General features: G+C 40.7%; 1 protein-coding gene across 4 annotated transcripts in view; it reads right to left on the minus strand.

Annotated features, from left to right (window-relative positions):
• The window catches only part of nectin1b (nectin cell adhesion molecule 1b), a 253,867-nt gene that overhangs the window by 33,622 nt on the left and 198,618 nt on the right, over window positions 1–21,627 (minus strand). For 3 of the 4 annotated variants that reach the window (XM_084408890.1, XM_084408892.1, XM_084408893.1), the window contains exons 7-8: window positions 10,088–10,181; window positions 1,054–1,155 (exon numbers count right to left, since the gene is read on the minus strand). In XM_084408890.1, the coding sequence (XP_084265016.1) occupies window positions 1,054–1,155; window positions 10,088–10,181 (196 nt within the window). The remainder of the gene's footprint in view (window positions 1–1,053; window positions 1,156–10,087; window positions 10,182–21,627) is intronic. The other variant, XM_084408894.1, reaches the window with a different exon arrangement.

Below are 21,627 nucleotides of genomic sequence, written 5' to 3' on the forward strand. Positions count from 1 at the left end.
CAGTGGCATGAAGCAAGTATTTCCAGACTGCACTGCTTCATGCCACTGCAGATACCTGTCTGAAACAAAGGCTCCAAAACCTAGTGAGCAACCTATATAGGCCAGTTTTGAGGCATCAGGTGAACTCTCAACACAAAGTTGGTTACAAAGGTTTTTGAAAGACCTGGATTAATTTAGTCAAAATCTAATGTAGATCACATTGAGATGAGCAATATGACCAAAATCTTTTCACAATATGAGTAATCTTATGATTACTCATGATACAATGATACAACGATACTTATGATACAATAACGCATTGTAACAATGTCAAAAATGCATCCAAGGCGGTGGATGAAGTGAATGTCGATTATAAATATAAATTGTTCAGTACTGAACATTTTTTCAATCTAATTAAAAATGCACCATCTTATTTTTTTGAAGTATTTTTGTTTATTTGAGTGTTGTACTGTTAGCTTAGCAACATGCTAATGCAACACTCTATTGAAATCAATTGCCCCTGCTAAAAAAAACACACATCTTAAACCAGTCTAAGCTGGTTTTCTTGTCTGAGCTGGGATTTCAAACCAGCTAAGACCAGTAAACAAACTATTTTCAGTAGGGTGTGTTCAGTCTTCTGTGAACTTTATGTGAGGAGCGCTGCATGTACGATGTAGGAAATGCTGTTTATGCAGATTGTTCTCATTCTGTCACTTGTTAGGTTTCATTTCAGCTAGGATGCTACCTTTGAAGGCAGCTGCCTACTATGTTTTGGAACAGAGCCAGGATGTAAATGCTCTGTTCCTGCAACGGATTCCCTTGCACATGTGAGAAACCCCAAATCTTCTGCGGGAGCCAGCTAAATTACAGACCCTTTTCCCAGCTGACACAATACAAGCCGGAAAATATGTCCCCTTGGATTACTCTTTTAATCTAAACATCATTCAGAAGGCAATTCATCTAGTGCAACATGCTTAAGAAGATGTGCTCCCTAACAGCCAGACACCAGAGGCCTGTTTCCAACCAAAGCAAGAGAAGGGACAAAACAGCAATGAGTTTAGCAGCGCTACTCACCGGCTTATCGGTGAACGCAGTGGACTCAGACTGCGCCATGTCATAGTATGGGGGCTGGAGAGGAATCTTCTGAATCTCATTCTCCTTGTCCAGATGAACAACCTTCAAAGGCAACAGAACCTGAGATGAAGACGCCATTCAGACTAGTGGTAGCCACCTAAGGAACTGTGTTAATCTGTCTGCCTACATGTCCACTTACTCTGTAAAGAACCAAACAAAACTTCAACAGGCAGAAATTGCGTAAAGCCTATTTGCATGCGACAAAATGGTTTCTGATTTTTATTTTTATTACTTGAATGAAAGGGAAATGCAATTGGGAAATTCAATTCTGATTGGTCAGATATCATTTTTAAACAAGAACATTAATATGTTGACAGTAAAATGTAATGCTATTTCCTGTAAAGTAATATTAGTATGTTTCTTGTATCACTCTGTGGTTTTTTTTTTTTTCTCACATAACAAAACTATTTTCAATTGTTCTTGGCCATTTATTTATTTATTTGGTAAGTATTAATGTAAAGAATCTGAACCGTGTCAAGATTATTTTGTGATAATGGCTGGCTGTACATTATTCCTTACTTAAAAAAAAAAAAAAAAAAGACTCATGATGAGATTACAGAAAATAGAAATCGAAAACGTAATGGATATCCTCCAGGACTTAAACTCCACTTGTTTGTGGCTATTTTTATGCTTCTTGTACCTGGAGATCAATGGTTCTGGACATACAAGCCAAAAGTTTATTTTATAAAAAAATGTTTTTTTAAACTACGCTGTGAAAGGATGTTGGATCACAGTTCACAATTATTTTTACCCTCGGTGTGAAGCAGCCCATAGGGATTCATTACTTTGTTATAAAATGTTACCACACAAAAAATACACGTTTGGTATGAATAGGCCAATTATATGAGTTGTACAGCAGAGTTACTGTGGAGTACTTGTTAAAGCAGTGGTCAAAGCATGGGGTCCAGGACACTAGGTGCCCTCAGCAAACTTCTAAAGGGCCGCAGTAAATACGACGTAAATTGTTTCGAATGAATATTATTAGTATTATTAGTAGTAGTAGCAGTATTAAACAAGTAAAATACATTAAATCATAATAAAATGCTCAAAAATACATAAAGGAATTATATTTTTCTTTTGTTTAAAATAAATTGTTTAAAATAAATAAATAAATCTTATTGATCCTCTCCATAGACATCAATAGTTTTTTTTTTATAAGAGATTTGAAAGCTAGAACTGCTAATGCCATGACTGAATCAAAGTCCATTTGGTCAAAGAGAATTAGTTCTACACGCTATTAATGTTGTGTCTGTATGCCTGTGAATTCACAGAGCCATTTATATCAGCATTCTTTTTTATCTGAAACTGATGAGCTTCATTCAAAGTGTTGTTGGCCACCTGCTGATCTCTTCATATCGCATGCAAGAGAAAACATGGGAATAAAAGGGCTCTGACAGAAAGTGCCTCAAACATGCACACAAACATGTTTTTCTGACTAAATGTAAGTTTTGAAAATATTTCACACCCAGAGTTTCTCTAGGGGTCCAGAGAGAGACTTGAGGATGCAAAAACATGAAAATGGGTTATGCAGTGTTATACAAGATGCGTAGGGGGGCAAAAATAACGACGGGATCATCTTTCGCCCACGGCACACGAGAACAGCCACTGAACAACTGCTGCAGATGCAACATACGCTCTCTTGCCTATGAAGATACACACAGCAGAGGAGCGCTTTCATTCCATCATGTTTAATGGGGGTGTGAAAAAAAAACTTCTTCCAACTAACTGCTTGACGGAAAAACAATGTCCAAACCCATCCAACGAGCTCAGCAAAAGCCACGGCGTCATTGTTTTCAGAGCAATTTTCATTAGGCTTATACAGTGTGATTGTCATGAAGCTCTTCCTTTGCTTGCCGCTTCACTGGCAGCAAGTGCAATGGTTTTAGAAGTTTGGAATGGGATAGTTTTTCAACCCTTAAGTACTAAAGCGGAAAGTATTTTCCAAACCTAAATAAAACGTCTGGAGATGCTTGAAATTGCAACTGTCTTCGAAAGAAAGGAGAGAGAACAATCAAGCGATAGCAGCAAACCTTTTCTTATTTCCTTACGAATCAAAGAGCGAAAGAATACAACAACAACAAAACAAAACAAAAGACGAAGCCGCTTATATGTGCAGCCGGTGGTTGTTTGGCTCGGAGGGCTGTTTTAGTGGTTTGATGTGACTGAATTGAAATGCTTAAATGTGGGATAATCCTCCAGCAAAGATGGCCTTTGAGTAAAAATTCCCAACAATCACCGCCTGCCTATGTCACATTTCTGAGGGATATCTATTCACTGTAAAGAGGACTTTAGCTTTACGGAAGATTTCTGAGACAGTGGAAAAATTCAATTTATAGGAAGAATAAAAGGCTTTGCTGGCTCTTTGTTACAGCAGCCAACTATTTTGTTTCTTGTTATCTCTTCCCCGGGGCCGTGCTGAGAGGGACGGGGAAGGAGGAAAACGCTATGGAGGCTTTCGCAGGTTCCCTCATTACCTAAAAGTAACACAGGGACGCTGTCAGTCAGGCTTTTAGTGGCCTTTCGTTTACATGCTGCTTATCGTATTGTTGCAGGTACAGTATCCTCTAGGTCAGCTTTGGCTGCTTCTGTAACAGGTCTGTCCCTCTGACCTAAATGTAACAGTACACAAGACTTATTGCATAATTATTCTGGGTCATGTTTTCTAATAAAGCACTGTCACTTTCAAAGACCCCATCAAGTGGCTTGACAAATGGAGTTTTCTTTTACCTGTGTTGAAGATTTCTGTTGAAACAGGAAGTTGTGGCAGGACATACTGTATATAAGCAGGACCTAAAACAAACTTTTTGCCCCACCTGCCAATGGTTGGTGGCTTAAGAACTTTAACCTGCCATTAATATTTTTTACAGGCCAAAACCGAATCTAAAATTTAGATACCAGTGAAAATTCACAAATCTCTATTCCAATTTTAATTCCACATGTAAAACGTCTCGAGCTACGACTACAACCCCTGTTCCCTAAGAAGGGAACTTGCACTGCGTCGTAACGACACTTCGCGTTACGCTAAGAGCGTTCCCCAAAGTGCCATTACGACGCAGTGCGAGTTCCCTCGAAAAGGAACTACCAGCCTAACTAATATAAACATTATTAAAGACAATTCAACAGTCAGTAATAGCACAAACAAATGCAACCAAACAAAGATGCAAATGAAATAAACTGTGCTTTTCAGGTTGGTCTAACAGCAGTTTTCTTTCTCAACTATTATTACGTTCACTCAAGACATAATCAACTATGTTTACTTGGATACTTTGTGTAAATATGTTTTGTCAGGCACAAGAAGACATGAAAGAGAACTCAATTCAGTATATTGGTTGAGCGCTTTGGATATTATGTCCTACAGTGCGCAAGAAACAATCTGAGTTCCCTTCCATGTCTTCTTGTGCTTGAATATTTTAATTGACAAGACTTAAACTTTCGTGACAAAGCAGCACTGGCCGGACAACTGTTCCGAGCATCATTCACGTTTGTTCACGTTCATGTCCTCACAACATTGCATAGTTAGAATTCGTAAAAATGTTACTGGCCAACCAGTGATTTACACTGTTTCATATACTCGCCAACGCTGATTTCTACTTGCATTCAGTGCTTGGCGAGTGTTCATTTTAGTATATAAGTAATAACCAATAAGCTTTAAGTTATAGCAATGGGCTGCTTATAGTCTACAGAGTAATTATAGATATAGTAAATACATAAATTAATTACAGCTGTAAATACATGCAGTTTCTTTAAATATAAGATATAAGTAAAAACATGCATGTGCACAATAAGTGCATTGTATCAAATGATCAATTTAAATGTAAATATATAGTCAAATAAAACTGGGATCACTTTTTATGTATTAATTCTAAAGCCTTTATATTATATTACACACTATTGAAAAGTTGGGGGTCAGTCATTTTTGTGATACTTTTATTGAAAAACATTATTATTATGACACATTAATTAAGTGACAGTTAAGTCATTTCGAATGTTACACATGATGTCTACTAAAAAAAAAAAAAAAAAAATGCTGTTCTTTAAAATGTTCTATTCATCAGAGAATCCTGAAATAAAACGTATCACTGTTTCCACAACAGTATTTAAGCAGCACATCCGTTTTCAACAATTATATGATCATGTGACACTGAAGACCTGAGTAATGGCTGCTGAAAATGTTTAAATATTAAAACTTATTATATATATATATATATATATACAGTGAGGAAAATAAGTATTTGAACACCCTGCTATTTTGCAAGTTCTCCCACTTGGAAATCATGGAGGGGTCTGAAATTGTCATCGTAGGTGCATGTCCACTGTGAGAGACATAATCTAAAAAAAAAATCCAGAAATCACAATATATGATTTTTTAACTATTTATTTGTATGATAAAGCTGCAAATAAGTATTTGAACACCTGTCTATCAGCTAGAATTCTGACCCTCAAAGACCTGTTAGTCTGCCTTTAAAATGTCCACCTCCACTCCATTTATTATCCTAAATTAGATGCACCTGTTTGAGGTCGTTAGCTGCATAAAGACACCTGTCCACCCCATACAATCAGTAAGAATCCAACTACTGACATGGCCAAGACCAAAAGCTGTCCAAAGACACTAGAGACAAAATTGTACACCTCCACAAGGCTGGAAAGGGCTACGGGGAAATTGCCAAGCAGCTTGGTGAAAAAAGGTCCACTGTTGGAGCAATCATTAGAAAATGGAAGAAGCTAAACATGACTGTCAATCTCCCTCGGACTGGGGCTCCATGCAAAATCTCACCTCGTGGGGTCTCAATGATCCTAAGAAAGGTGAGAAATCAGCCCAGAACTACACGGGAGGAGCTGGTCAATGACCTGAAAAGAGCTGGGACCACCGTTTCCAAGGTTACTGTTGGTAATACACTAAGACGTCATGGTTTGAAATCATGCATGGCACGGAAGGTTCCCCTGCTTAAACCAGCACATGTCAAGGCCCGTCTTAAGTTTGCCAATGACCATTTGGATGATCCAGAGGAGTCATGGGAGAAAGTCATGTGGTCAGATGAGACCAAAATAGAACTTTTTGGTCATAATTCCACTAATCGTGTTTGGAGGAAGAAGAATGATGAGTACCATCCCAAGAACACCATCCCTACTGTGAAGCATGGGGGTGGTAGCATCATGCTTTGGGGGTGTTTTTCTGCACATGGGACAGGGCGACTGCACTGTATTAAGGAGAGGATGACCGGGGCCATGTATTGCGAGATTTTGGGGAACAACCTCCTTCCCTCAGTTAGAGCATTGAAGATGGGTCGAGGCTGGGTCTTCCAACATGACAATGACCCGAAGCACACAGCCAGGATAACCAAGGAGTGGCTCTGTAAGAAGCATATCAAGGTTCTGGCGTGGCCTAGCCAGTCTCCAGACCTAAACCCAATAGAGAATCTTTGAAGGGAGCTCAAATCCGTGTTTCTCAGCGACAGCCCAGAAACCTGACTGATCTAGAGAAGATCTGTGTGGAGGAGTGGGCCAAAATCCCTCCTGCAGTGTGTGCAAACCTGGTGAAAAACTACAGGAAACGTTTGACCTCTGTAATTGCAAACAAAGGCTACTGTACCAAATATTAACATTGATTTTCTCAGGTGTTCAAATACTTATTTGCAGCTGTATCATACAAATAAATAGTTAAAAAATCATACATTGTGATTTCTGGATTTTTTTTTTTTTAGATTATGTCTCTCACAGTGGACATGCACCTACGATGACAATTTCAGACCCCTCCATGATTTCTAAGTGGGAGAACTTGCAAAATAGCAGGGTGTTCAAATACTTATTTTCCTCACTGTATATATATATATATATATATATATATATATATATTACTGTTTTTACAGTATTTTTAATCAAATAAATGCAGCTTTGGTGAGCAGAAGACAATTCATTCAGAAAAAAAAAACTATCAACCGACCCTAAACTTTTGAACAGTAGTGCATATTAAATTTATATTAAAAATAAAAACTTAGTATTAATTGACAATACATGTCAATATAATTTTTCATGCAAGTATGTAACTTGCAACTTGCAAAACAATAATACAAAGTAATGATATGCATATTAATGGTGTCAGCAAATTGTGTAATAAAAAATAAAATATATATATATATATTTTTTTTTATTACACAATTTGCTGACACCATTAATATGCATATCATTACTTTGTATTATTGTTATATATATCATATATATATATATATATATGATCCAGTCCAATGATCCAAACACTCTCAAACACAACAGCCATCATTTAAACCTGCTTCATGACAGGCCTCAAGGATCTGTTTTGAAAAACTGGGTCCACTTTGATTTCATTTTGACTTTAAAGCAGCCACTTGTATTTCTTTGAAGCATTTTTCAAGTTCAAGGGCACACACATGGTTCCATGAGATTTGTTGACGATGTGTGTACCATGTAATTGAAGCACACACCAGGGTGACAATAACAAGGAAAGAGGTTTAATAGTGGCTATGTATGCGCACTCAACTTTCTATAGAGGTCTGTTGTAAGCAGTTTCCTAGCAACACTAACTGTGAGAGCAACTGTCCTTTGTTTACACCAAATAAAGGTCTTCCCTTCTCCGACACACCCTGCCATCTACTGCAGAAGACCTGATCTTACTGAAACGTACATGAAACAAACAGTTATGAGATCTGAGCAGGGCACCAGATAAAACTCACACTCACAGATTCACGCAGGTCAGACATCCGACCCTGCATGACTCAAAGAAATCATTAACTCCTTCAACACTCAAAAAAGCACAACAAACACATAAACAAACTCAAACAAAGTTGTTTTCCATGTTTCTTCTTCTGCCAGAGATGGATATTTGTACAAAAGGAAAGAGGAAGGCAAGACACCTGCAGTTTATAAATGAAACTTGCCTGTGATCTCCTCCATCCTGTGTGCTTTCAGATCAGACGCTCTCACAGGCTGAACATGTTTACACGTTTTTTACAATTCTGCGCACCTGCGTGCACCTGCACGGATTCTGCGCACAGCTAGAGCCAAATGTCTCTGAAGACATGGAGAGAAATTCAGTTTCCAAATGCGTTCGGAAAGGTTGTGAATATTTTGTAGAACCGCGGTAACCTTCAAAAGACACCATTGATTTAGGGAAGTTGATTTTTGCGTGGCTTCGTCAGAAATTAGCATTGTCCACCAAGGACGACATACCTCATTTCGAGTACATAGTCAAAGACAAATGCAAATGCACCTGCTGTTGTGTCATGAATGCTAATTACAGTATCGGACATCTGCACAGAACCTCACACGGACTGAGGAATGTCAACATTTGTAATCTCACAAATTAAAGTGGATCGGTGTGGCGCTTATTAACGTTGTTTAAGTAAAAATTAGCTTAGCTGCTTGATAAATGTCAAAATGACAATTGTAGTAGTGTAGATGTATTAGTAGCACTTTACAATAACCCAGCTAACAGGGAATTTGGTTAACGTTCATTCAAAGCTAACTGGTCATTAATCTCAAAACATTAACAGAGAAAAAATAATACATTGTAGTTTGTGTAACATTTGTTACTACTTCTGTTACTGTTGAGAGAACATTCAAACGTAACATTTCCAGAATGATTCCAGAATGATCAAATTAAACGTTCATATAACCAAGAGGAAGTTATTTTTTATTAAAGATTACGAGGGCACAGATGTTTTAGCGTTTGGTGAGCTAATAAAATATTTAAACTATATTTAATTTAATTATGTCATCTGAGTATTGTAGGCTCTCTTGTTTCATACGCAGCTGCTGCCATTTTGCGACGATTGTTTTGTGGACTGTAATGGATTGTAAGATAACAAACAGGTACAATTTTAAAACAGTTTCATCTCAAATACATTTCTCTGATCCCCATAATTATTCATGTGGCGAAACCGTGTAATAAGTGGTATGACTATACAGTATCCCTTAAATATCCATCTAGTTTGAACTTGCCGCTTTGCGTCTAAAAACCTAATAAAATATTTAAACTCAAGTCAATATTTTGTGTCTAATTATTTACTTATGTGGCAAGTAGCCGTGTAATAAGCAGGATGTAAACTTCTTAAGGGTGATGCAAGACCATCCTGATACCCCTGTCGGGGGGTTATTCTGCGATAACATTGGATGTACATTATCCCTTACTGTAGATCAAGCTAAATAATGTACTTAATTAATGTCATTAATGTAATGCCTTGTTGTAAAGTGTTACAGATTAGTTTATGCGCCATCAATTCTGACTTTTAAGACCACAAATGTGAAAAAAAAAAAGAAAAAAAGAAGAGTGGTATAAAAATTGTCATAGAATTTACCTGAAATAAAAGAAGCACAGGAAACTAGATATAATTCATTACTTCAGACTGGGAAAATGTTAAATAGCTGCCCTGGATTCCCTAATTACATCTTGCATAGCCTTTGGACTGTATACAGCATGAGATCATCTTGGCATAATGGTCATCATTCGTTCAAGTTCAACTAGCTGGATTCTACATGGTTTCACAATCATTTCAATATGCTCACTGCTGGTGCTGTGGTGCTTGTGCAACAAAATTCGATACCTGATGTTTATGATACAATGATACTTGATTTTTTACCAGATTTTTTCATGCTTTTTAGTTTTGTTGAAGGTGATTAAATCAACAGTTTCTCAGCAGCTGCTGAAGAGATTAATATTTACAAACAAACTCTCTGCAGCTGTTTCTTTGGCGGAATTGGAAATGAGCTGTTTTCAATTAGCGCTCCATTAAAATTGTGCTAAAATGACCAAGAGATACCGGTTCTTTAGATTATCATTAGCATTGCTTGATAATGGGATACTTAAATTAGGACAAATCATGGATCGCAGGCACTATAAACCTCAAAAAGTTAAAACTTTATGAAGATAAAAAATTTGAAAGTAGTGATTTCAGAGGCAGACTCAAGACATTACGATGTGTTAAAGAGGAAGACACCCTACCTGGATCTCATCAGGCGTCAGGCCTCCTTTCATGTCACTGCTCTTTTTCTTGGGTGGCGGAGGGGCCGGCTTATGAGCAGGGGGGAGGTCGGTCCTGTTGAAAGAAAAAGAAAACGGACTGACACCTGGTACCATGAGAGAGCTTTCATGGGGCCGTGACTTAAGCCTTGTGTGAGCACACGTAATGAGGAGTTGTGCCCACGTTTGCCTCTCCCATCTGCCGGGGGTTTGATAGGCATCTCTTTACAATGCCTTTGTTGTAGCCAGTACCATTTCAGCCGTGCCCTTTCAATGGCTTCCACTAGCCATGGAGAGAGAGGTAATGAAACCAGATCATAATGAAACCAGATCATAATGGGCAAAATGGAGAGGAAAATGAGAGTGCTCGGACAAGGGTGGGCTTGAATTTTAGCCCATCAATGTTCCCATAAATCCCTTAAAGTGTCAGACAGACAGCAAACAGCACATGGGTCTTATCCATGATGTGAGGCACAGTATGGAAGGGTTGAACCAGACATTATTAAATTCAGAGCCAGCTGGGATACAACTGGGAACACAAAAAATATCATACCTGGCCTCCTGAATTTGAGCACAATTTGCAGTTCACACTAGGTCACAAATAACTAGCATCAGATTAACTTAGCTTGTAAATAGTGCTGCACTTAATTTGGTTGTTCCAAAACCTAACCAGTAGGTCATTAGTTTGCCGCAAACCTGTAAAATCATGTACACTCACATTAAAATGAAGACCAGTTGTATTAGCAGTCTAATAACAGATTTTTTTATTTTACATGGAGTGGGTCGCCTCTTGAGAGCCGCCAACTTGAAATCACTTGACCAGCCGAATGTCGGTAATTCTGCTGTTACTAAACAATTTTGCTTTTGGAATAAATTAATAATGGATGATGCCGAATGGCTCGGTTACATATAGTAACCCATGTTCCCTGAAAGACGGAACAGAGACGTTTGTCGGAGGGATCCGACAGAAATGGGATCTTCGCAGAGAGACCAATCTACTTCGAGAGAAATTAAACAAGCCAATGCACACTGGCATGCAATAATTGTGCCAGCTGCTTCTATCACACAGTGTGGGTATATAATGAGCAGAAGGTGCAACGCAACTTTTTCGCTGAGGAGCCGAGCCAGGGACCCGGTCGTCTGCAGTGATGGTACAACAACATGGCGACGGGACGAACCTCTCCGTTCCCTCTTTCAGGGAACGTGGGTTACCATACGCAACCGAGACGTTCCCTTACATGTCGGTCACTCCAACGTTCGTCGGAGGGATCCGACAGAAATGGGATGCCTACCAACACGCCATGTTGTTGGCCCTTCCAGTGTCCTCCATAAGCCTCACTTCTCTCCCTTTACTAGGGGCAGAAGCTTATGCGGGAAGTCCTGGCTCTGCCAAGGGAAAGACACTGTCTAGCCGACAGGGTAGCCGTACCATGGAATTTTACACATATGGGGTCGCCGCAGGGACCGCTACACATGGACACCCAGCCTAGCACAGGTTCCTCAATGCAAACGAGTGTCAGGCCTGGCATCAGATGCTCCGCAACATCTGACTGCCGTAGGGGTTACGGAGGAACTCAACAGGGTTAGCCGTCTCCGGGGAACACACTGGAGCAATAGACAGACATATCTGGTCGACCAGGCGAGAATGGCGTAGCAAGCCGACACTTGAGCGGGTTTCCCCGCGCTACTGTCCACTTGGGGCGAGTATATGGGAGGATACCGGCTCTACATGAAGGCTAGAGTCTAGCGGACGTGTTGGGTGTCGCCCAGCCCACAGCTCTACATATATCTGTCAGTGAGGGGCCTTGAGCCAACGCCCAGGAGGAAGCAACAATTCTAGTTGAGTGCGCTCGCAACCCGGACGGGCAAGGCACATCTTGGGATTGATACGCCAAGACAATAACATCCACTATCCAGTGGGCTAACCTCTGCTTGGAGACAGCCTTTCCATTTTCCCATAACAGACAAAGAGCTGGTCTGAGGTCCTAAAGCTTTGCGTTCTGTCCACATATAACCGCAAGGAGTGGACCGGACAGAGAAAAGTCAGGGCTGGGTCTGCCTTGTCCGAGGGCAGCGCTTGCAGGTTCACTACCTGATCCCTGAAGGGAGTGGTAGGAACCTTGGGCACATATGTGAGAGTGAGAGTCAGCCGGGCCGAATTCTAGGCTCGATTCATCAACAGAAAACGCTTGCAGGGAGCCTCTTGATGGAAGCCAGTGCAGTCAGGAGCACTGTCTTGAGTGACAGGATCTTTAGCTCAGCAGACTATAGCAGTTCAAAGGGAGGTCTCTGCAGTGCGCTGAGTACCAGAGACAGGTCCCAAGAGGGTATAGAGGGGGGACGAGGCGGATTTAGTCTCCTAGCCCCCCTAAGGGACCTGACGACCAGGTCATGCTTTCCCAATGACTTAACTTCAACTGCATCGTGATGCTAGGCAATAGTGGTGACATACACTTTGACGGTGGAGGGAGACAGTCTTCGATTCAACCCATCTTGCAGGAAGGAAAGCACAACACTGATCGGGCATCTTTGGGGGTCTTCCCATCTGGAAGAACACCAGTCAACGAATAGGTTCCACTTCAATGCATAGAGGGGCCTATAGCAGAAGTGGTGATGTCTACCGCCTGGGGTAGGTCACCTGGAACCTCCGCGTCCCGTCCAGGGACCAGACATGGAGTTTCCAGACGTCTGGATGTGGGTGCCATAGGGTGCCCCGTCTCTTAGAAAGCAGGTCCTTCCTCAGAGGAATGGGCCAGGAAGGGACTGTCGCGAGGAGTACTAGTTCTGGGAACCTATTGGGCCAATAGGGGGCCACTAACAGGACCTGTTAGGTTCACTGGGGGAAACGCATACTTGCGCAGGCCCCAGGGCCAGCTGTGTGCCAGTGCACCTGTGCCGAGGGTTCCGTCAGTCAGGGAGAAGAACAACTGGCAATGTGATGTGTCTGGGGAGGCAAACAGATCTACCTGTGCTGCCCTGAAGCACCTCCAAATCAGCTGGACCACCTGGGGATAGAGTCGCCACTCTCCCGGAAACGTAAGCTGTTGTGAGAGCTCGTCGGCTGCACGATTGAGCTCGCCAGGGATGTGAATGGCACGAAGCGACCTCAGACGCTTCTGACTCCATAGGAGGAGATGGCGGGCGAGTTGCCACATGTGACAGAAGCGCAGACCACCTTGTCGCTTGATATACACAATGGTCGCAGTGCTGTCCGTACGGACCAGTACATGCTTGTCTCGAAGTGGCACCTTGAAGTGGCTGAGAGCAAGACGTACTGCTAGTAACTCAAAGCAATTGGTATGCCAATGCAGCTGAGGCCCCGTCCACAGAACCGGAGCTGCATGCCCATTGTACGTGGCCCCCCAGCTAGTGGCAGAGGCATCCGTGAAGACCACAGCATGACTGGACACTTGTTCTAGGGGAGCACCTGCCAGTAGAAACGAAGGGTCCGACCAAGGGCTGAAGGTTTGGCGACAGTGCGGGGTAATGGAAACCCACGTGCCGCTCTGCCACGCCCATCTCAGGACCCGGACGTGAAGCCAGTGTTGAAGCGGCCTCATATGAAGCAACCCGAGCGGCGTTACTGTGGCTGCCATATGATCCAGGAGCCTCTGAAAAAAAATTAGTTTTCATTTTGAAGGGGAGCTTGTGCAGGGCCCGATTCAAAACTCGCAGTTCCAAGATTGGCCGTAACCCACCGCCTTTCTTGGGTACAATGAGGCAGGGGCTGTAAGACCCAAACTTCATATCGGCTGGAGGGACCGACTTGATCGCGTCATTCGCCAGTAGGACTTCGATCTCTGCCCGTAAGACAGGAGCAATGTGGTGAACCGGATGCACCTGAACTTGGGAGGGCGCCGGGCGAACTGAATCGCATAGCCGAGTCTGATGGTGCGGATGAGCCAGCGGGACGGTCTGGGGAGCGCTAGCCAGGCTCCGAGAGACCGTACCAGCAGGACCAATGGAACCACAGACGTACCCGCAGAGGGGTAGAGAGGTGGAGGACAGGGACACGACCCAAGAGGCACTGGGGCGGCTCAGAGTGGGGTCTGGGCGTGCGGTGCAACACTCACAAGGCTTGACTGCGTTCCCGAACCGCATGCTGCAGTCCGCTGTCGATTGTTGAAGGGGATGAGAGTCGCCTTCTTGATAGGAGGAGACTGAGAGCTGCGAGGCATAGTGTCGCAGACTGCCATTCTGGTCCTCTTGGGGAGAGGGGAACGAGAGCAACGAGGCATAACGATGCGCGCTGTCAAACCCACCCTCGTGGAACCCAGAGATGTTAGAAACTGCTCTTTTTGGTGGCACAAAAAGAATGGAAAACAAAGGATTCTCCACCCGGCCCTCCTCCGGGGGAGGGAGATGTGCAGACATCAACTCCCAAAAAGCAGTTTCTTCCATCTCTGGGTTGCCCGTCTTAGGGTCGCTTGCGCTTTCTCTTCCCAGCGGATTTAGTAGGAGCATGGACGGGGTGGGCGGTCCTCTTGCTGCTGGCCCGCTGCTGCCTGGGTGGAGGCTGCTGCTGAGGCTGAGCAGGGGCGGAGGCGGCAGCAGGAGGGTGCCCTCGGTGACGAGCAGACGAAGGAGCTGCGACAGACAGCTGGGTGGAGGCAGCAGCTGGCTGTCGGGGCAGGATGTGTTTGATGACCTCCGTCTGCTTCTGGGCTGCCGAGAACTGTTGGCCAAAATTTTCGACAGCGTCGCCAACAAGGCCGACCTGGGAGATAGGGGAGTTAAGGACACAGTTGCATCGCAACCGACCGCTCCACTGGTACCCCTTAGCTGCACCTCCGTAGCGATGGATATTTAGTCATCCGGCGGAGCCCCGAAAGAAACGACTGGCACCGCCCAGGACGGGCCAGCACGCTCTCTCGGAAGCTCCACGGTTTTCGGTGACACTGTCATCCTCAGATCACCAGTGCTGTTAGCCGAAGTAGCCCTTAGCTAGTCGAGACAGCGCTCATGACACAAAAAGTCACCGCATCCAGAAACACACGAGCAGAATGACATCTTGAAAAAGACACTCTCTCACACCCGTGTTGCTCTTTTAGAAAAATCTGCTTCTCTTAGTGATGAAGCGCACAGGGGGATGTCCGCGGCCAACAGCGGGAATGTAGTGCAGCCCGCTGAGGCACTCAAACCGAAACCAAAATCAACAGCTGATTGCACGCAGAGCTGTGAAAACAGCTGTTAGATTTGGCGATCTCGCTGCAATGCGCCGTCTCACCAACACGAACAGAGAAGAGAATCTTCCAAGAGCACTCGTCAAATTTTCTTGAAGAAGATTGAAGAGCAGAACCATTCAGAAGCTTGGCTCCGAAGCGAAATGCAAAGTAGCGTTGCACCTGCTGCTCATTCTATACCCACGCTGCATGATAGAAGCAGCTGGTGCAAATACCGAATGCAATGTGCATTGGCTCGTTTAGTTTCTCTCGAAGTAGATTGGTCTCTCTGGGAAGATCCCATTTCTGTCGGATCCCTCCGACGAACGTTGGAGTGACCGACATGAAAGGGAACTGGAAACTTTTTCAGCTTACAGCAGTCCAAATGAATGTTATAATCAAAAAAGCTTTTACATTTGCAGATAGGAAGTAGTAGTGAAAAGCTATTTGTTATTGTTGGCGGTTGATGTTCAAATGTTCGGTTTTTTTTATAATTTTTTTTTTTATACAATATTTTGGATGGATGGATAGATGAAACAACTTTGACTTTAAGATGGTAGATAAATATTTGTACCAAGTGGTATTAGGTATCGCAAGACACTCATAATCAGGAATGGGATGTATTTAAAATACGTATTTGAAATACAAAATACTATTGGAAAAAATCAAATGTAATTTGTATTTAAATACATTTAAGATGAGAATTTTTGTATTTTCAAAATACAAACAATACTTTTTACCAGTCAACCTCTTTATCAGGGTACTGATTTTGTGCATCAACTAGTTCAGACATTGAAAGAAAGAAAGAAAGAAAGAAAGAAAGAAAGAAAGAAAGAAAGAAAGAAAGAAAGAAAGAAAGAAAGAAAGAAAGAAAGAAAGAAAGAAAGAAAGAAAGAAAGAAAGAAAGAAAGAAAGAAAGAGAATGAATGAATGAATGACAGAGAGGGCAGAGATGAGGTTAGGAATTAAAAGTCCTATACCTGCACTGGATCGTCAAGTTCACATGTATTTTGTGTATTTTCAAAATGCAAAATACTGTATTTGTATTTTATTTATTTTTTTCACACAGTATTTTGTATTTGTATTTAAATACATTTTTCCACACAGTATTTTGTATTTTTATTTGAAATACATTTCCATGTATTTATGCCCATCTCTGCTCATAATCACAGACATAAAAAAATACGTACTTGCTCCAAAATACTTTTTTTATATATATATACTTACAAAATACTTACAAACATTTTAATATAGGTTGTTATTAATTAATTAATTAATTAATAAATAACTATTCATGTAGGGTTAGTTTACCAAAAATTCTGAATCACGTCATTTACTCAGACTCAAATTCAGAACACAAATTAAGATATTATCAATGTTCTCTCATAATTTTTGTCCGTCTTTTGATAGTTTATAAAGACAGACCAACCGACAAAGTCAACAAATAAATACTAATACACAAACCAGATAAATCAACACTTCTGTGAGTAAACACTAATCATGCACAAATATAATACAGTGCACTGCGTAACACTTTATTTTGATGCTCCCTTTTGAAAATTCTGTTGAAAATAAGTAACTTTGCAACTACGTCAACTAACTCTCATTAGAGTATTAGTAGACTGTCTGCTTAATATCTGATAACTCTTTATTGTGATGATTTTCTAACAGACATTCTACTGACTATAAGTAACTTTGCAACTACAGTACATGTCAACTTATTCTAACGCTAGCCCTACAAATCTACTAATACTCTTACACTCTAATGAGAGCTAGTAGACATGTAGGTGCAACGTTACTTCTAGTCAACAGAATGTGTTAAAGGGACCATAAAAAAAAAAAAAGTGCACGGTTCTAAATCCATTAGAATGGTGAACGGTTTTGTGCTGAAGTTCACCTTACTCACATATTAACAAAGATAAAACTCACAATTATCAAAGTCAACAGTAGATGTCAAAAGGCATCTGTAAATATTCAGTCTATGTGTGGGGTCTTAGATGCAATGCACAAATATTTAGTAGCGCATTTAGCCAAAATTGTAACTTCCTCAATGCAATGGTTGTACTGCAGAGAGATCCAAACACCCGCTGTCTGGCACTACTCATGACCTCTCTCATGACACTTCAACACACACAGGCCTCGGCACACACCTGATGTGCTTCTGGACAGTTCATGCAAACACCCGATATTCAATTTTACTTCAAATAAGTCACAAGTTACTGAGTTTAGCAAAAAGTGAAGAACAGCATCTGGTGAGTCATAAACTGTCCAATTTTCTGCACTGTAATTTCATTCATAAAGCCCGAAAATTCTAATAAAAGCCAGTTCCCAGAAGAGAACTCAGACAAAACTCAAAAGCAGATGTCAAACTGCCACGCACACGTACACACAAGCTCGCGCATGTAAGCACACACGCACCCACGCAAAATGTTATACGAATGTGGGTGCATACGCGATATGCACGCATACATACACAGACACTGCTCTAATACGTTTTTGGGTGCTGTTATTTGCATCGCTTGAAGGAGACCCAAATAATTCTCTCTGACAGGTGAGCTGTGCAGGAGTTGCCATCTAATTTCCAGAAAGAGGAAATCTCTTTCCTCAAGCATGTTAGCAGTCAGACATCATCCCACTCATTCTGACAAGATGTCTGTGTTGATAGATAATGAAGCACGGTGCGTGTGTGTGTGTGCATGTTTTTCTATCCCGGTGGAGACTTCAAACTGAATGCACACTGACTCATGAGGACTCGTGTCACTGTTGGGACCTAAATTGAGGTCCCCATGAGGAAACAAGCTTATAAATCATACAGAATGAGTTTTTTTCTGTTTTGGGGGGGGAAAGTTTAGGGGTAGTGGTATGGGATAGAGTATACGTTTGTACAATGTAAAAAATGTTATGTCTATTTAAAGTCCCTATAAAACATGGAGACCCAACATGAGTGTGCATGCGTGCGTCAAATAATAGATCAAGGGAAATACAGGCAACATAACTCTTCAAATTTTACACAAATGCACTAAAACATGCACATTTCCACTGGCAAACACACCACCACATGTCGCTGTCGAGTTGCATGACCTTTCCACGAGGCCAAACGGGCTCTGTAAAGTCAGGGCAGCTTCTCTCCATTTTCTCTTTTATACACATCACTTCCACTTCACATCACCTTGTATCACACTAGAAAGAGGCATGGCACTGGCACACGACGACCTATACAAACACTCACTGCAGATAGACACACACACATAAGGCAATCTCTGGAACATTTCCAAGACACATTTTTGACAAGATTGCCTATTATTATTTCTTTTTAAATTTGCATATAGAAAAATCAAAAACGTTTGAGCCATTAAGATTTTTGCAATATAACATTATTATGCAAATTCCTCAATATTGTGTAAAACATATCACAATGTCATTACTGTAGTAAAATGCAAACAAAGGATTTATGTATGTATGTATGTATAATTTCCACTATTCTCAAAAATTTTACATTACAGTTGTGAATGGATGAGGATGAGGTAAAAATGATATCTTCATGAGCCTAAAAACATGCCTTGATTTCCTTTAAACTGCACTTATTTTTCTTTTGATGTCGGGCTGAAAAAGACTCGACACATTCTTGACAGATTTCTTGACATTCACACGGACAGAATCACACACACATCATGTTTAAAGCCTAATGGTTAATATGTGGGCTGCCAATACAAAGGTTGTAGGTTTCACTACAAAAAGGATGTGAGTCAGTAACTAAAGATTTCCTGTGCTTACTGTGGCCTTAAGCAAAGCATTCAATCCAGAGTCACTCTTAAATGACCGTGCTGCAAATGAGTGAGCAGTAATTTACTTAAAAGGGATTATATAATATACTGTATATATATATATATATATATATATATATATAATATTATAAATTATTTATTATTTTTGGTTACACTTTATTTTAAGGTGCTGTAGTTACATTGTACTTACTCAGATAAGTACTGAGTAATATGAATTAACTGTGTACTTATAGCGTTGCGGTTAAGATGAGGTTTAGGGTTTGTTACTTGTAATTATTAACAATTTACTGTGATCACTATAGTAAGTACATGTAGGAACGTGTAACTGTTGAAATGTTGAAAATTCTGTCCGTAATTACTCACCCTCATGTTGTTCCAACCCCGTAAGACTTTCGTTTCGTCTTCGGAATACAAATTAAGATATTTTTGATGAAATTTGAGAGCTGAACTCCTTCACATGCTGCTAGGTTGCATCTGCCGGCCGAGAGTGCAACGACACATGCGTGAGAACTGAGAAGATGACGCAGATGGGTCTCGATGTAGTGTTTAAAATGGATGTCCGAATCATGAGAAACCAACGAGAAAACGTAAAAGTGCCTTACCAATGTCGCAAAATGAATGGCTTACCTTTCACACTTTCCCATCAAATGATCGAGAGCGTCATCTTCTCAGTTCTCGCGCATGTGTCGTGGCGCTCTCGTGAACTCACTCAGAGGCCCACACGGAAGAAAATTAATAGTTGAATAAAGTCGTTATTTTCGGGGGGGGTTTGCGCACAAAAAGTATTCTTGTCGCTTGCTAAACTTAAGGTTGAGCCACTATAGTCACTTAGACTATTTTAACGATGTCTTTACTAACTTTTCTGGCCTGGCAGATATCAATTACCTTGCAGTCTATGAAGGAGTGAGCCAGCTCTCAGATTTCATCAGAAATATCTTAATTTGTGTTCCAAAGATGAACGAAAGTCTTACGGGGTTGGAACAACATGAGGGTGAGTAATTACTGACAGAATTTTTGGGTGAACTAACCCTTTAAGACCTATGTAAATAGAGTGCTGCAGCTACATACTATGACATACTGCATTTGTGTTGGCCAAAACCCAAGTACGTGTCAGCATTTTATCACTTCCACTTCCATCCTCCCAAAGTCAATGGCTTTTTTGGAGTTTTTTTTTTTTTTTTTTTTTTTTTACAACTTGGCTTCAAAATTCATAAAAGTTGTGTTCATTTGTGAAGAACAAAACATGTAAGACTCATAAACTTTTCACAGATCTTATTTTCTGCAATAATCCTATTTGGTCTTTGTCAAGTGAAAGATGACACTAACTTTCAGGTTGGCCTACAAAAAAACGTCATCACTGCAGCACTCTACACCCTCTTCATATGTTAAATTAATGTGTCAATGTGTTGTACAAACTGTTAAAATCAGACGTAAATTATCAGAATCCTGATTAACAATAAAGATAGACCCTAAAATTGGGAACCTTCAGAACTGCAGAGCTAGGTACTCAAGGTGCTTTAGGTAAAACTTGTGTTGTTGTTGTTGTTGTTGGTTTAAAAGCAGAGGCTCTGTTCTTTCTTTTGACATATTACATGTTCAGATATTTATACAACAAAATATTCTGGGGGCCATTGCGTTTTTGTGAAAATTATCAAAAATGCTGGCGGTGGTTGGCAAATGGAAAAAATGCTGGCTGGTGGGGAAAGTTAATAGGCAGCATCAATGTGTAAATATTTGCAATCATGTGTTGATACATTGATCCTTGGCCTTATTACACTAGAGAATATGTTTAGAATTATATCTCAAAAGATCTTGTCATGATGTTTATGATTTAGGGCATTGTTTTGAAAGAAAATGCACTATGAGCAAAAAAAAAAAAAAAAAAAAAATATATATATATATATATATATATATATATATATATATATATATATATTAGTATTATTAGTATTGGGTCATGAAATGTTCATTGCAATGGAAACCCGAATGCTTTCTCCAGGTATTATTTCCTTCTTACAGACACACTCATCCATACATAACATATGAAAATGAAGAAATATCACAAAAAGATAAATAGTTGAAGAAATGGAACACGTGCGTGCACACTTTTCACACAGACAACAATTACACAGGATAATGATGATGCATTATAATTAACATAAAAGCGTCCATCATTCTAGCAAATCACAAATCTGCATAAGCGTGCAAATGACTGAAGTTGTTCTAAGCTGCTCTAAATATCAGTAATGTAACCGCCGGTCTAAACACTGCTTTATGCTGTGGTGAAAGGATCAATGAATAGCTTTTAGAATGTGCAGTTTCTTTTACAATTACCCTGTGAGGTGCGATCACCTTATACCACCTCTTATTCACTCTCTGCTGTTCAACAAATGAACACTCTTTTATGTAGAGTTTGTACTGTACTGTATATAATTGTGTGCAATGAGTTGCAAGAAAATAGGATACATTGTTATCGTTTGTTTTGTTTTTGTGCTATTACTATGGAAGTAAAATAATGAATTTTGTGTGTGTGTGTGTGTGTGAAACGTTTTAAATTGAAATATTCAAAGCTTAA

This window comes from Rutilus rutilus (genome assembly GCF_951802725.1).
Source record: "Rutilus rutilus genome assembly, chromosome: 5".
NCBI classification, from domain to species: Eukaryota; Metazoa; Chordata; class Actinopteri; order Cypriniformes; family Leuciscidae; genus Rutilus; species Rutilus rutilus.